We start from the raw sequence: 16,243 nt of genomic DNA on the forward strand, positions 1-16,243 counted from the left end.
CCCCCAAGGCACATTGAAAAATGCCAGTAGGTGATGTTTTCCCCTGGTGAAATAAACAAACAAACAAACAATAAGTAACAGGGGCTTCAGATTGACCATCAATGACCACACCACAACATGATTCACTGGTATGTAAGTAGCTTTAATCAAAGGATAAAACAACTCAGCATACTAGCAGGGAAAGATAAATCAGATCAACAATGAAAAGAGAAAGCACACCATGCACATAATAACAAAAGATTTAAGATGCCCTGAATATTATTGAAAAGAGGCAAGTTATGCCCCTGAATAGTTCCATCAGGTTGGTAAGTCACTGAACAAAGAGAGTCACTCTTTTTACACAAACAACTTTGGTTGTGTAGAAAGAGTCTAATTATTTAGGCAAGTTATGGCTTTTAAATGCTGGTCACAAGAGCATTGATCAGCTCATTCTAGTGTGTTCTAGAATACTCATGGAATAAGTTGGTTCAATGTTTGAACTGTACATGTGCAGTGTGACGCATTGTGAAGTTGCATATGCCAAAGTTGCAGGCAACTGAGACATAAATTGTCTAGGCATGTATAAAGCATGGTGTAGACAAGATAGGGGCTGTCTTCTGTAACCTTACGCCATGCACAGTTGAAAACATGAATCAGCTTTTAGGAACTATCAAACAGGGTGTTTTGATCATTGTTATAAATTAATAGTTATCAAATTACTGGTATGTGCAAACTTTAAGGAAGACTACACTATCATATCTGATAGTTGCAAGCAGATATTAAAATCAACGTAGGTTCAACAAAGTTATTAAGTTGAAGTCAGAATAAAATTTGGAAACTTATCCAAAAAAAGCCAACCTTTACCACAGCCCCCAATTACACATGTTTGTACCTACATGTATGGTTAGAAATTATATCTTCAAGTTTAGTATAGCCAGCAGCAACTTCATATTTCTTCATATATTACTGAATGTACGAAAGACTTAGTATAATTAAATAAAACTACTAAATATGTAAACTGTAGACTGTACTTGCATGTACATTTGTATGTATACCACACGTCTGCAAATATTTAATATAGCAACATAATTATGATTATTATGTTTTCATGTTACCGTTACAGTACTGTATAATTTACAATGACCAATACATAATACACCAGTCACACCAATAATGTATTGTCTAATCATCATATCTTTACATGTTTGGGTGTCCAAACTTGTGGTTAGGCTCGCTTCACAAAATGGACACTTTCACAATCCACCAACTGTAATTATATCACCTTATACATGACTTTGTAAACAACATGTTTCTTTTGCTGCAAGTAGGTTTTAAGGTGCCCAATGGCATTTAAGACTCAAGAACTAAGAAATTTCACTTTATAGGGGAGCTACAAAAATCTCCCCCATATTATATATAGTGTATAATCTATATCTTGATCTGTAAAACACAACAGTTACTAGTATTAAGTATTTACACACACTTTTAACTTTCCAGTAATGGCCATCATGATATACGATGTTTACTTCCAATCTCAAGTATACCTGATAAAAATGCATACAATCTTGGTACAAGTAACAGATTCTAGCCTTGAAGTACTCGACTAGTACATAACAAAAGAAAACCTTCCAATGTTGGCCATAGGTTTACTGTTTTTCACCGATACACACACATGTTCGCTCTTCCATGCCAATTATGGTATAGATCACAACCATAATCTTCATTACATTTCCCCCAATAAAATCTCGGTACAAGTAACTGATTCTACATTGTAACTTCGGAACAAAAGAAAATCGGTTCATTTGCAATCGACAGAAATCTGTGCCATGCATACAGTATAGATCACACACTCCACTATCAAGATACCTACAATACAATGTGTACAAAAGCTAGACTATTTTCTACTGTCTATCTTGACTACGTATACCTGCTACAATGTACTTTGAACAATGTCCTTTTGTTACAGTAAGAGCAAGACAGGATCCCTGATTTTTAATACATCAGACAAAAACACATTCACAACAGTTCTTCAAACACAAGTCACTTCTAAGATGAAAAGTCTTTATCGTGAGTTGGAAGCTGGAAGTTTTACATGTAAATTTCAGTCTGATACAAACTGTGAATTTGAAGTTCGATATTATTTGGGACAGCAATCTGTGTCCCTGCATATTATAATCTCCAAGCAGATCTTTCGGTTGGGTGGCAAAAGACCATATCCATTGGCCATCCTGTATCCATTTCCCAACAATGGACACTCCTCTGGTCAATGGATACTGTCTTGCCACTGAAAGATCTGCTTGGAGATTAGCATATTATGGTTATTTCTGTTGTGAAGTATCATTATGAAGATCTTTAACTTGCGATTCTTAGTTTGTTTTTTGCCTTTCCAACACTAAAAGTGACCTGGTCTACCACATTGTAAACAACGAGAGGTAAACATGGCAAATTACGATGTTTTTATGGTTTCCTGCGGCGGATTGTGCATCCAGCAGCCCTTGGTGTTTTTTTGTCATTATTTTGTACAATGGTTGCCATGGCAACTCACTAATTTTGTACAGCAGTCCTCTGATTAAAATACAATAATCATATTTTCCACCAATCAGAGACTGCGTACCAAAACCAAACATGATGGGAGATGAAAGGATTGCTCCGATTGGCCACTAGATTTCAAATGTTGTCCAATTGGCAACAGGATGACAAAATGACGATCCACATACTTAGATCTGCTGTTTCCATGGGAACAAGACTTGGCAGGTTGAAAATTAACTTATTTTGTCGCCATGATTTGGGCACATCACATAAAATGACTGTATCTGTTGCAATGTTGGCCTCTACAATAGTTGCCGCATGTTGGGTCTCTCTCGTCTCTTGTTGCTGTTGAGTTGACTTGCATGTCACACATTGGGTGGAGAATAGCTAAAAACAATGGAAGTTGTCCATATTATTCAACGCATATGAGCAAAGAAAGCTGTTTTTGTTCTTGCATGTTGTATACTCACAAATAAATGTCATACATTGCTTTACCATTCTGACGTAATATACATGTATAGTAGGATTTCATTCTATAATCAATTGTTACAAACCCCCTACCCATTGTCAAGAAATTTGTATTCATCCATGGCCTGTTACATATTGTAGGACTGCCATACAACCACAAACTGAATGCATCATTGGGATAGTCGTGCTTGCAAGTGTCCTGCAAAAATTCAGCTTCTTGTTACGGTAGGGCTGTCCTAGGTCCTTGGTGGTTGGTTCTGTCGCAGTCTGCTAGAATATGATTGTACAAAGACCTATATGTACAATGACTGTGAGTGGAAAAGCGTACTTGTCAGACATCCTCACCTGAGTGTGTCAGTTTCCTCAGATGGAGCTTCGTCGATGCCAGGCATGGTTGTGGAGCCAACACTGTGCCACTGGCCTGGCTCTGATGTCCTACTGTCTTCTACACTACCCGGACTGGGTCTGGACATGACATTTATAAGACATTGAAAGGTTTACCCAGTGTGTGAATACCACTACATGTAGTTATACCAATAATCTTTATTGGCACAACAAAAGTACACCGGATTTTGTAAGGTCTTCTACAACAGTTACTATATAATACAAATAATTGGATACAAATGAATTGACCTACATGTACTAGTATATGAATAAATCAGCATTTTGAGTTTGACGAATCACTTATTAAATATGCAGTTGCCCGTTTAAAACTCCACTACTGAAAAAAATATTACAGAGATTACTTTCGGATATTTCGATAGATATCCATCACTCTTTTTCAGTTAAAACTTAAGAGGAACTGATAGAGCTAGTTGACAGACTTTCCTGTGTACCTTTGCTGGTTGGCCGGCATGGTTGTACCATAGAAAGCCGGGGGCAGCGGCTGTCTCCAGGCCCTCTGAGCCTCCTGGTCCTGGTGGTCATGGTGGGTCTGGGTCTGGTGGAGCTGGGAAAGCGCAAACCATATCAACATTAAAGTATCTTGAAATTCACAATTAGACAGTAGAAAGTTTGTTAAATATGTCAATGAATGTTAGACATCCAGGTAATAAGTCACTGACAAAAAGTCTTTGCTAGTTGAAATGTCTGACAGTTTCAAAATAAATTTGCTTTGTGTAACAATTTTCTTTTGTATAGCTTCTTAGGGGTCTCAAAACATCATGGGAGAAGCAATATTATATTTTTTCCTTACATAAAAAAGTCAGAGCATGTCCTTGAAATGTGAACACAGGTGAATTCAAGGCATAACAATGTTTGGAGATGGACCTGTCCTTGGTGCTGAAAGCATGAATGTAAGAACTGGGCTATGGATTCCAAAGGAAATCTACATTTTTCTTCAACTCTCATGTACCTTGGATGCAAGCATATATCTATCAGGCCATTGCACCAAAATCTATCCTACCTGGTGCATGTGCATGTACAGTTGGCTCTGCCACAGCCTGCTTTAAAAGTTTACCTCAAAACCGTACGATGACTTACAATGAAATGTGAACATGCTATAAAGAGTGGTACCTGGTGCATGTACAGGGCGCTGAAGCTCATCTCTGCAGCCATGAGTTCTGTGGGAGCCATCGTCTCCTGTAGACTGACTGGTTCGGGGGTGGGGGGGAGGGTGTGACTTATACTGGCCGTACCCCGTGGGGCCATGGTAGAACTGTAAGGTACATAATAATGACATTTAATATTTATGTGAGTTCTGTAGGAGCCATCGTCTCCTGTAGACTGACTGGTTCTGGGGTGGGGGGGAGGGTGTGGCTGATACTGGACGTACCTCGGGGGGCCATGCTGGAACTGTAAGGTATATAATAATGACATATTCTGCCAGTTACCCTGAGACAGCCACATTTAAAAAGTAATGGTTGCCTTTAAAAAGACCTACTAAAAATTATCCTTGATACACTTAAGCCATACAGGAGAGAAAGCAGTGATTTTTCAACCTCCTTCCTGGCATCTAATTCTATAACCAACATAGAATTGGCATCAAAACTTCAGTGATCAATGTACCTGGTGGAATTATTGACATTAACAGCCATATAACAGTTATTACAGCCTTACCTCCCCAGTAATCCAGTGTTGGGAGCCTGAATTGGCCCCTCTACACTGAGCCTCAGACCAGCCCGTACCGCCCAGGCGTGATTGTACCAGGGTGAGTGCCGCCCTTGTGTTAAAACTAAAGCTTTACCTTTAAACAATAACTATCATCTTACCTGCCCAGCAGCCCAGTATTTGGAGCCTGAATGGGCCCCTCCACACTGCTGATGTCCCCTCTGACCAGTCCATACCGCCCCGGCGCGGTTGTACCGGGGAGAGCTACGCCAGGCTGCGAGGGCTCCGTGCCGGTACCAGGGTCACGTGGTGGGACCAGCGTGGCGTCTGGACCCAGCCTACCCACCATCAGACTCGTCATCATACTCGGGTACTGGGGGGGGGGGAATACTCATATTTTAAAACAGATATCTTCAAATAATTATGTGATAACTTCGTAAAGTTGTCTTTCACATGATAATTGTATAATTGGCAGCACACATGTATCTTGTCATTTTCCTGTGTGTCATGTAGTATTATATGAATGTAGTATGTATGCTAATAACCTGATTAAAATAGAATAGTAGAGTTCAGCCTCACCCCTGCTGATGACAGAGACTGTAGTGACTGGAAGAACGGGTTGTCCACCATGACTGCACTGTTCAGCATGTTTACATCTTTGTGGGCTGGAAAAACACAACACAAAAACAATTCAATAAAAAATACAGCGGCAAAATCTTCTTTGATGCAGCATTTCAACTAAACTAAACCCTATACCAAATACACAAAAAAAACACATGCTTATTGTTTAATATATCATTTTCCCTCTAGAAAAATTTGTGACACTGCAATACCATGCAGCCCATCAGTGTATCTATTGTATCCAAAACTGTCTATGCACAGTTAGGATCAGGCACGTGTGCACGGTTCTGGTTAGTCTCGAGTATCCACTAAATTAAATGTAGATTTGCCCAGGCACAATTCTGGATACCCTTGGACTATCCAGAAATGTGTCTGAGCAAGGTTCTGGATATGCTTGGACTATCCAGAAGCATGCATGAGCACGGTTCTGGATCAAGTACGGTTCTGGCTATGATAATACCTTGTTCCTTGAGGTGGTTGATGAACTTGTTGCAGTGCCGGGGCGGCTGCCAGGTGGGGTTAGTGAGCGTGAAGTGCATGAGGGACAGCTCCGTCTTGCCATCCTCGGCCTGGTGGTACTGGGACACGTCTGTCTGCTGTTTCTCTCCTGTCCACTGGGGAAACAAGTTCAAGGTTAGTGAGAGTGAAGTTCAAGGTTAGTGAGAGTGAAGTGCAGGAGGAACAGCCTGGTGGTACTGGGACACGTCTGTCTGCTGTTTCTCTCCGGTCCACTGGGGAAACAAGTTCAAGGTTAGTGAGAGTGAAGTTCAAGGTTAGTGAGAGTGAAGTTCATGAGGGACAGCCTGGTGGTACTGAGACACGTCTGTCTGCTGTTTCTCTCCTGTCCACCGCGAAAAACAAGGTCTTTTTCTCAACTCTAATACTATTTGGAAATCATTATCTATCAACCTATATAAGCCAGGATCAAGCTAAAACATATTTCACTCAACATAGCCCTATCAAGTATATCCAGTTTAACTCACTCAAGTTGCCACTGAAAACAATCCTCTCAAACCCAGAAGTAATTTCAACAGTCAACGAATGTGGAAAGCCAAAAGCCACAAGAGTGCCCAAGGAAGAGATGGATGGACAACATAACCTGCAGAACATCGACCCACAAGACAGAGGCAAATGGTGGGATGATGCAGAACAATAGACGATAGTGAGTGAGTAACTCACCTGTGGGTTTCCATGGCGTTTGATGTCCATCTGAGCGAATGAGCAGACGTCGCCGACCCCGACCACGTCTACAGTAAAGTTCCTGAAGAAGTCGACGATGTCAAGCGCCTTGGAGCGCAGAGAGAAGATCAGGATCAGGGGGGTGATGATCGGACTGAGTAACTCTTCTAGTAGGAACACCTGGGGATGGAGGAAGATGCTACTTAGAAAAATGGTAAAGTACAAGTAGAAATTCAGCACCAAGGTCAGGACCTTTAGCTAAAGGTAAAGGCAGCTCCAGTCTTTTTGAGAGAGGATAAGGATGAGGGGTGTGATGATGCAGCTGAGCAACTCTTCAAGGAGGAACACCTGGGTAGGAAGGATGGAGAAAATACTGGTCAAACTATTATCCAATAGTTCTGGAACAGTCTCACCATGTTCTACAGAACAGCGAGAGAAGATGAGGATGAGGGAGTGATGATCGGACTCAGCAACTCCTCAAGGAGGAACACCTGAAAAAAAAAGATGAAGTACAAGAAGAAATTCAGCACCAAGGACAGGCCCTAAAGGTAAAGGCAAAGGCAGTCTCACAGCCTCTTGACATTAATTGGAAATGGTTGTAATATTTAGGACAATTTTTGTATTTCCTATTATTGATATTGATATGAATGGTACCAATCTGTTACCGAATGATGAATACATGATAAGTTAAACTCACCGCCTTGTACTGGAAGAGCTGTGAGAACTCGTCCCTGACCCTGTAGGTGTGAGCCTGTCCCTTCCAGCGGTCAGGCATGTAGTGAATCTGTGCCAGGATGCACACCATCAGCTGCTCAGGGCAGAACACCATGTTCTGCAACACAAAGTACAGGGAAATGTTATGAACAAATGATTTCTGTATCTCCATCTAAAACTGGTTTTAGTACTGGAATCACATTCTTTTTAGGTTCTAGACAAAACTAGATGTTCTGGAAAAATGTTCTAGAACACATATACTGAAGTAAAATACAATGTATTATTATTCAAAATTCTTGATCCAACAATCATACTTTTGGGCAGGATACCATGTTCTAGAATTTTATTTCTTTAGAAATGGAATCAACTCTTTCAAGATTTCTTCTATCTACTTTTAATTGCTCACCTCGTCTGGTATCAGGGCCCGACACCCAGCCACAAGGACACCTGTGGGGAGATGGAAAATGGTTGTAAAACAATGACATGAACTAGTACTTGTGGTATCACATTTAATATTGAACAATTTTCACTACACAACAACTTAGAATCAAAAATCATTCCCAAAATATTTGACTTTAAAATAAATTTCTGAAGTGTCTTCCTGATTCAAAGTTATAAGACAGTGTTTTTTAACAAATGTGTACCTGTACTTACCCATGAGAGTGGTGATAGTCAGGACATGTTCGATTGTCAGGACATCCTCATCATAGATAGTCAGAACCACCAACACGGCAAAGATAGCACCCGCCAGGAATGCCACATGTCTGAGGAGAGAAGTAATACATGTATTATGTGTAATATCAAGTGTAGATTGATCTCTAAAAATCTTTTTTACCATTCACTTTTTTAGTTAGTAGTAGTTATAACTGTCTCTATCCTAACTTTTGCTGTAAGTAACTGAAAGCATGTCTTGGCGTGCAGATAGTCCTATAGCATGAAATATGCAGAGAATTTTTTATTCAAGATAACACTCAGAATAGCTAACATGAGTACAATCTGTTCCAATATAAAAGCAAGCAGATCCTACCTTCTAAATATTTATTGTGATTGCTAAACTATTCAAATCTACTCTGAAAGTATTCCGTACCTTGCTATAAGAGTCATGACATGCGATATGAAGGAGCTCATGTATTTCTCTGCAGGCTTGTATGCTCGGGTTAATCTGAAAATAAATAACAATCAGTTAGAAGTTTGAAGAATACAATTTTTAAGTGTAAATGTTTGTACCAATAGGGGCTGAAACTCTTCAAAATTTCCTGTCATACATGAATATCTTAAAAGATATGTCAAAACTTAATTCTACATAGTTATATTATGTAACACTACTAGTAGTTGTGTCTTCCAACAATCTACAGAGCCTTCAGTTTTACCTACCTTGCATTAAGCTCATGATCGAGCTCATTGAAATGGCGAAGATAGAGGCGTCCATAGAGGGACCTGCAGAAAAAAGTTGTACATAATGTCAGAGGTAAACAACAAACATGTAAACCAAAAAAAAAAGAGAAACATCAAATACATACAACCTAATATTGTACTGTACAAGTTGTTGGAATCAACTTTTAAAAGTCTACATGTACAAACTGAGAACTCTGAGTGTACAAACACAGATGTACCATTTGCGAGCTCCGAGGCTGCCCGGCTGGCGTTTCAGCACCTCAGCGTAGGTGAAGAATGAGTACAGGATCTGCCACATCAGGATGAAGGGACAGAGCAGCAGGTTCGCTACTCCCACCCACAGGATGTGTCGGGACAACCTGTCAATCAATCAATCAATCAATCAATCAATCAATCAATCAATCAGTACAGGATCTGCCACATCAGGATGAAGGGACACAGCAGCAGGTTCGCTACTCCCACCCACAGGATGTGTCGGGATAACCTGTCAATACATCAATCAATCAATCAATCAATCAATCAATCAATCAGTACAGGATCTGCCACATCAGGATGAAGGGACACAGCAGCAGGTTCGCTACACCCACCCACAGGATGTGTCGGGACAACCTGTCAATACATCAATCAATCAATCAATCGATCAATCAATCAATCGGTTTTATGAACATTTCCTTTAATTTTGACAGAGCTTCAGTTCAAGGGATACAAATCACCAACAATAGCTAATTGTGTTGCGAAATTATGTTTAAGGAGCATTTATCGACTTCCTTACTTGTTTGCCAGCTCCAGTCTCTTGCTGCTTTTCTTGTAGTCTTCTTTCAGGTGCCAGTTGTTGGCAAACGGAGACCATGGGCCCCCTGGGATAGAAAAATACACAAGGCCATTAAAAATATATCATTATCAATCAGTTCATCATTATATTACAGCAAATTAGAAAAAATACAAGTGCAATGACTTTACTTGAAGTTCACACTTCTATGAGCTAGCTTTTGATTGTTTGAGTGAGAGACATTTACTTACAAAATAGAATCATTTCCAAGTTGTACTTCAAGCCATTCGTCAGGAAAACTCTGCAAAGGTATAAGGATTATGAATGGTAAGTGTCATAACGCAGCATACTGAAGCTTCAAGATACAAAACGCTTGAGGCTGTGTTGAATGGTCTTCATACTGACAGAGAATCCTGAGCTCCTATTGGCCTAATTTTCATTAGTGATAAAGAATCCTGAGCTCTTATTGGTACATTGTAGTTTTGGGAAAGTAAATGGTTCCCTTGATCCTGTAAAACTTGTGTATGGCCACGAACTCTTGGGAAAGGCCCATTCATCCTCTGACAGCGAGAGATTGTGTAACACTACAGCTAGCTACAAAAATCTCTGTATTGTGGTAGTACACATGTGTCATTAATCATGCGCTCAACCATATCAAAATGTATGTAAATATCTGGACAGGCCACACTCACAGTTCCCCCATGCCTGGCAGCTGGAACTTGAGCGGCAGCAGTGACTTGTTCACCATGGCAACTGTGTAGTTCTTGAACCGCAGGATTCTGTGGTAGATGTCTGCAACAGAGTATTATTTTCACTTTTCTGTCATTGTCGACCAAGCTATTTTGACCAATCTTTTTAAAAAATTATAAGGCACAACACATAACTGTTACAGGTACAAATATACAGTAGCCTTATCCAACCCCTACTTGACGTACATGTACAAAATTTTGCTAATGATCGATTGGGAGTTTTACAGTTATGAGGACTGACCCAATTTTGTCAGTTCTTGCTTGAGGATGCTGCAAATCTCAACAATTGCCTGATCTGTAATAAAAGTGGACTTATTCTATCCAGAACCGTGCTTGCTCTAGCCTGAATGAGTTAGGGTTAGGTTAAGGCACAGGACTAGATAGAATGTAGAATTGCCACAGCCACGGTTCTGGATACTGGATACCATGCTGGATATAAAGCATGTTTCTGGATACGACGCTCACCGAGTTCTGTAAGTTCCTGTTTGTGGATGCACATCTGCTGTTCCACCTGCACCTGTCGGAGGCAGCGCTGCACCTCGTGCCACGTCATGTTGGGGAGGTCATTCTGGGAGCAGCAACAGGGATTGAAAGATCTTAGAAATACACCGTGTCTAGTAAAAATGAGTCTAAAGAGATCTGCAGTGCAATGTCCCCCAGAATAATGCAGTCCTCATCGAAAACATAGATTACAAGCAAAGCTGCTCACTGAGTCTGACTCTCCAGACTTTACCCTGGGTGCCAGACTATGTAAGCTTCAGTGCACAATACTATACTGGCCTAGCCTACATAACTTTTCCCCATGTAATGGCAGGGGAGGCCAATATATTATTGTGCACTGATTGCCACTGAAGCTTCAAGGTACCAAGACTTGTGATCTACTACAGGCCTCAACACCCTTAGATAGGCCTAAAATTAAAGGAGTACTAACCTCCAGAAGGAGGTGCTATATTTCGACAGGCATTTATTTTTGGAAGTGAAAAATGCATATTATTTTACAGTATACAATTAAATGCCCATTTTACGCGCAAGTCTTAAAACGCATCGAATCCAGGACAAACTCTCCAAATACCCTCAAAACTATCCCAGAATACACCACGCTACCCCATTGGTGTCTATGTTTTAAACAAAAAGTTACGTTACAGACCTAACTTCGGGGGCGATAAGAAAAATTCGTACCGTTTTGTGTTCTTTGGTATCTTACCAACAATTGCCCTTCTTGGTGTCCTTATCGCCCCTCATTTATGCCGCAAATATTGACGATGAAAAAAACGGCGTAATCTAGTTATCCTTTCCATAAGTGGCGTAATCTAATTATCTGTTCAAGTAATACTTACATGCAAATAAGTTGAGAAAATCAAAACACGCAGCGTGAAACTGACGCTCACTGTATTCGACATCCTGACATTATAATATCCAAGCCACAGGTCAAGCAAAGTAAAGCAAGTAATTTCTCAATAATCAGCTTGTTAGTGTGCTTGTCTCCTACCATTTTCGCCAAAAAATATTTATGTTGACCTGAAGTGTATGAGTATTGCGTAAGCCAGAGCTCCCAGATGTATCAATTGTGGTTCAGCATGGGGGAAAATCGTATAAATATCACTTTACAAACATGCGCCGCGCAACTCGTACAAGCGAAATTATGTAAAAAGTCGGCTAGTTATGTATTCATTGCAGCATGATGTATCGGAAAATAGCACTTCCTTCTGGAGGTTAGTACTCCTTTAAAGACTTATACAAGGAGTGAAGATCAAGGCTCCCTTGTATCCTTGACTTCTCCTTACATGTGAGATCTTGAGTGCCTGTGTGTAGAAGGTCCTGATTTAAAACTCAAGCCTAATACGAGGAGTAAAGTTCTGTACTTCCTTACGTGTGAAATCTTGAGAGCCTGTGTGTAGAAGGTGCGGATCTCCCAGTAGCGGAAGAAGTTGTACACGACTTTGATGAAGCGAAGAAACCAGAAGAAGGAAGCCAGAACCAGACACACCACGATTCTCGAGTCCAAACTGAAACACAAGGATTTTCACAAGACGTCAATATCAGTTAAAATTCAAGCTACATGAATTAAAAAGCATTTTTGTATCACGACCTAGATTATCCAGCTTCTGCAGCAAATACTATGAAACTGATACATGTGTAGCAAAAAATTGGATATGCCACCACATTTCAGAATCCGACAGAAAATATAGACATTGGATTCAATCATTACAACTGCAGGAATTCATAACTTTTGGACCCTTAGTACCTAATACATTGTAATTGAAAGAACATAGGATTTTTTATCAAGAAATTGTAAGCTTTTAACAATCAGTTGCTATCACTTTCTGGTAATAACATAGCCTTAAAAATGTTTCTATAGCTTTGTTGATTTTCTGTTAGATTGTAAAATCTGCCAAATATGGCCATTTCGGAACATGACTTTCATGTTTTGACTTTCCTACCTGCTTGCACATTGGTCCAGCGGCACCAGGGCTTCTGGTAGGGTCACCTTTCTGTCAGGGTGGGGGTTCTGGGAAATAAGGTCAGCATACACTTTGTGAATACATTTATAAGAGGAAAAATACAATGTAACATTTCAAACAATGGATTTTCAAATTCAAGTGAATCAAAAAAATTGAAAATTATTTATTATAATATCTGAGGAAAATAAGAACTTTCAGGTTTCTTCAACTGTTGTCACCAAATTAGGATTACTTTGTGTTGATTGATATACATAGTAGTAGACATTTTTCTTTTTCAAACTCAGCAAAAAGAATCAGGACCAAGAGAACCAAGAAAATAAATTGATGAGGCCTGGAGATGATCTAACAAACTGCTGTTTTTGACCTGAACAGTAGCAAATTGATTTACCTTGTCCCCGAACAGAACCTCGTAATGCACACACTGCAGCAGGAACGTGGTGAAAAGCAAGACGAAGATGAATTGCCTGGAAATAAAACACACAAACTGAGTTAGCATGGATTAGGGACCAGCAGATGTTTGTAATATAATTAGTATAGACCTGCATCCGGACACTAGGAAATTTGTAAAGAAAATTGTTTGGAATTCTGGCACTCAAATTTGCATTTCAGAACAGAACATCTGTGTTACATAATTTTCTTTGTACAGTATTTGTACATGTTATGACATGAGCCCAATGATTAGTAAAATGGTTTGTAAATGTAACGTTATCATGCTAACATCTCTTGCTAAGCTAATGAAAGTATTCATGGATGCTACTTACTATAAATGCTAGTTACTGAAATGTCTTCTGAAAAAACGGCATCTAAAATTATTAAAAATATACACTCCTTTGCTGCCAAAATTTATCAATTTTGTGACTGAAGCTAATTAACTCAATTACAGTACTTAATTGACAGCAACATTGAATAAGTAATAATTGCAGTACTTACAGTAACTCTAGAACTTCAGCCAGCATCATACAGAGGAACCCGTGTCGCTGGTGGTACTGGTACACGTGCACGGGGGTTAAGGATACACAATATTGTGGGGGCAGACTTCACCCCTTTAGCCATAGACATACCCACAAGCACATGCACACACATATATATGCATACACACTCGCTCGCACACACACACACACACACAGGCACACCCGCACACACACATATGTGCACACACACTCACATGCACACACACAAACACACACAGGCACACACACTGTTTGTATAGACATGTGTACGTCATTTTTTAAAACAAAAGGATATTCTTGTGAAGAAGTCGTCCAAGTTTTCTATGTGGTTCCAACGATGAGCTGCAATTGTAAGGAAGAAAAATGGCAAATGAGGACATTTAGCTAGAGAAATCCATTAAAATTGCACGATGCAAAAATTCATGTGCACGTCTGTGCAAGTGTGAACTTGTCTCTAATAGTTTATATAGGTTACACTATTAAACAGAGGTAGCCTACCCTTGATACTGTCCATGGTGTGTAATGTTACCAGAAGTTCCCGCTCATTAGGTGGACTGTCCATCTCCTCATCATAGATACATACTAGTAATATACATACATGTACTAGTACATGTAGCTGCTATGTAAAACTCCCTACCCTTGTTACTGTCCACAGCATGCACCAGTAGTTCCCGTTCGTTAGGTGGACTGTCCATCTCCTCATCATAGAAGGAGTCCAGACGTCGGTAGCTGGTCTCCAGCTGCGCCATGATGGCTTCTAGATCTTCACAAACAATCCAATAAAACAGCTGAATCACTTATAGGTTTGGTGTAAAATATTATACTAGTATATAAAGCAAGTTATATTTTGTGGAACACATTTATCTGCTGATATCTGTATAATCCTTGTCTCATACTTTGTAGATTTTTTGTTATAATTTTACATACATGTTGATAAAAAAGCTTGGCTTATCCTAGCAATTTGGTACAAAATGTCAATGTTTTTAATTTCAGCTATACAAATGATAATGTAAAATACAGTCAAAAGCATGATGCCACCTGCTGTATCGGGTGATCTATGCCGACCTCCACCCCTGCACACCTGTCATGTGCACCTGTACATCACATGACCACCAACAACTGCAAGCCAGTTTGATTCTAACCAAACATGGACCATAAAAAGGCTAGACTGAAGTTAGACTCACATATGTCCTTATACATTTATAACTGATAATATTTCATAATAGCAGGGCACTTGATGCAAAATAAGGTTTTAGGGAGACCTCCTTATATGCGAATCTATATATCATATATGATGATTGTTGTAGTATTATGTTTACACCAAACCAATCCATAATTCAGCTGTTATGATAACTTACATTTACTAGTACATGTATATGCATAATAGATTATCCTCTTCCAAATGGATTTATGACTTACTACATCTAAAACCTAAAACTAGCTACATTGGACATCCAGTCTCATCCTGTTCCCATGGTACTTGAATCCTACCTAGATGTCACATGTTGTTAAATGTAAAGTAAATGATACAAAATGATGAATATAACCTTCTTTGCAGATGACAGCTGGCAAGTGATCATGATTACGTAATGTCATGACAGTAGTATGATTTGGACGTGACTCATCCATTGACAGTGGGAAATTATCTTTTCCCAGAACAGAATGACATTATAATTACAATGGCCATTGTGACATAATGACCACACAATACACTTACAGAACAAAGGTATACTTGAACACCTGTCCATGGCAACTTTAACAATTTACACATTGAATTCAACAAAATCTGAATGATATTTGACGTTTCTTTCTCCTAAATGTATAAGGTATTCAGATGGTAGCTCTACATTGACGTGTTAAATGAATTCTTTTTTAGTCAGCTGACTCATCTTTTTAGTTTGACTTGCACAGAACGAACAAAGGAATTTCAGGACATCACCTTTTGCGTAGAAACCTACTTTCTCTTCCAACGTTCACCTTCCCTGTCTTTTAAACAGAAAATCAATGAAAACTATACTGACATCCTGTGTCGTCTTCAGAAACATTAACCTTATATGAATCATCACAAATTCTCAAATGCCCCCCCCCCCGTTGCACAGCAAAACAGTAAACACAAACCTTCAAATTCCGCCTTTCCTGAAGAATTTAAAACCTCCTGGGCATTTTCCTCCCCTCAGTTCCACTCTTGGGTGCGTATGCTCACCTTTCACATCGTCAGTAGAGTTGTCAGGCGGCCAATTTCGGTAGAAAATCGGAGGAAAACAAAACAAGTTCGGCAGTTTTTTTGCGTCCCGCCCTGAACACTGATCAAAACAGTCTATTGCGTCACTGGGGATGACCTTTGTATCACCTCTAACCTCTGACCTGCCGGTTTAGAAG

General features: G+C 39.7%; 1 protein-coding gene across 2 annotated transcripts; it reads right to left on the reverse strand.

The window, feature by feature from the left end:
* Positions 1-1,513: 1,513 nt before the first annotated feature.
* LOC109461492 (autophagy-related protein 9A-like) lies at positions 1,514-16,207 on the reverse strand. Of its 2 annotated transcripts, XM_019757859.1 has the most exons (26): positions 15,983-16,207; positions 14,502-14,627; positions 14,160-14,206; positions 13,845-13,909; positions 13,303-13,378; positions 12,894-12,961; positions 12,323-12,458; positions 10,918-11,020; positions 10,396-10,495; positions 9,955-10,004; positions 9,707-9,791; positions 9,349-9,418; positions 9,153-9,223; positions 8,914-8,976; positions 8,627-8,701; positions 8,194-8,303; positions 7,946-7,986; positions 7,523-7,657; positions 6,826-7,005; positions 6,107-6,260; positions 5,605-5,690; positions 5,187-5,398; positions 4,492-4,633; positions 3,813-3,925; positions 3,322-3,441; positions 1,514-2,895 (listed from the first exon to the last, which is right to left on the reverse strand). In XM_019757859.1, the coding sequence occupies exons 2-26, from the start codon at positions 14,611-14,613 to the stop codon at positions 2,874-2,876; spliced, it is 2,436 nt and encodes an 811-aa protein (XP_019613418.1). In that variant the 5' UTR covers positions 14,614-14,627; positions 15,983-16,207; the 3' UTR covers positions 1,514-2,873. The 2 variants fall into 2 exon arrangements, with proteins under 2 accessions (XP_019613418.1, XP_019613419.1); XM_019757860.1 differs by lacking the exon at positions 9,349-9,418 and having other exon boundaries at positions 9,153-9,293.
* Positions 16,208-16,243: the final 36 nt, after the last annotated feature.

Source organism: Branchiostoma belcheri, unplaced genomic scaffold (assembly GCF_001625305.1).
Source record: "Branchiostoma belcheri isolate BF01 breed outbred unplaced genomic scaffold, Haploidv18h27 scaffold93, whole genome shotgun sequence".
Taxonomy (NCBI): Eukaryota; Metazoa; Chordata; class Leptocardii; order Amphioxiformes; family Branchiostomatidae; genus Branchiostoma; species Branchiostoma belcheri.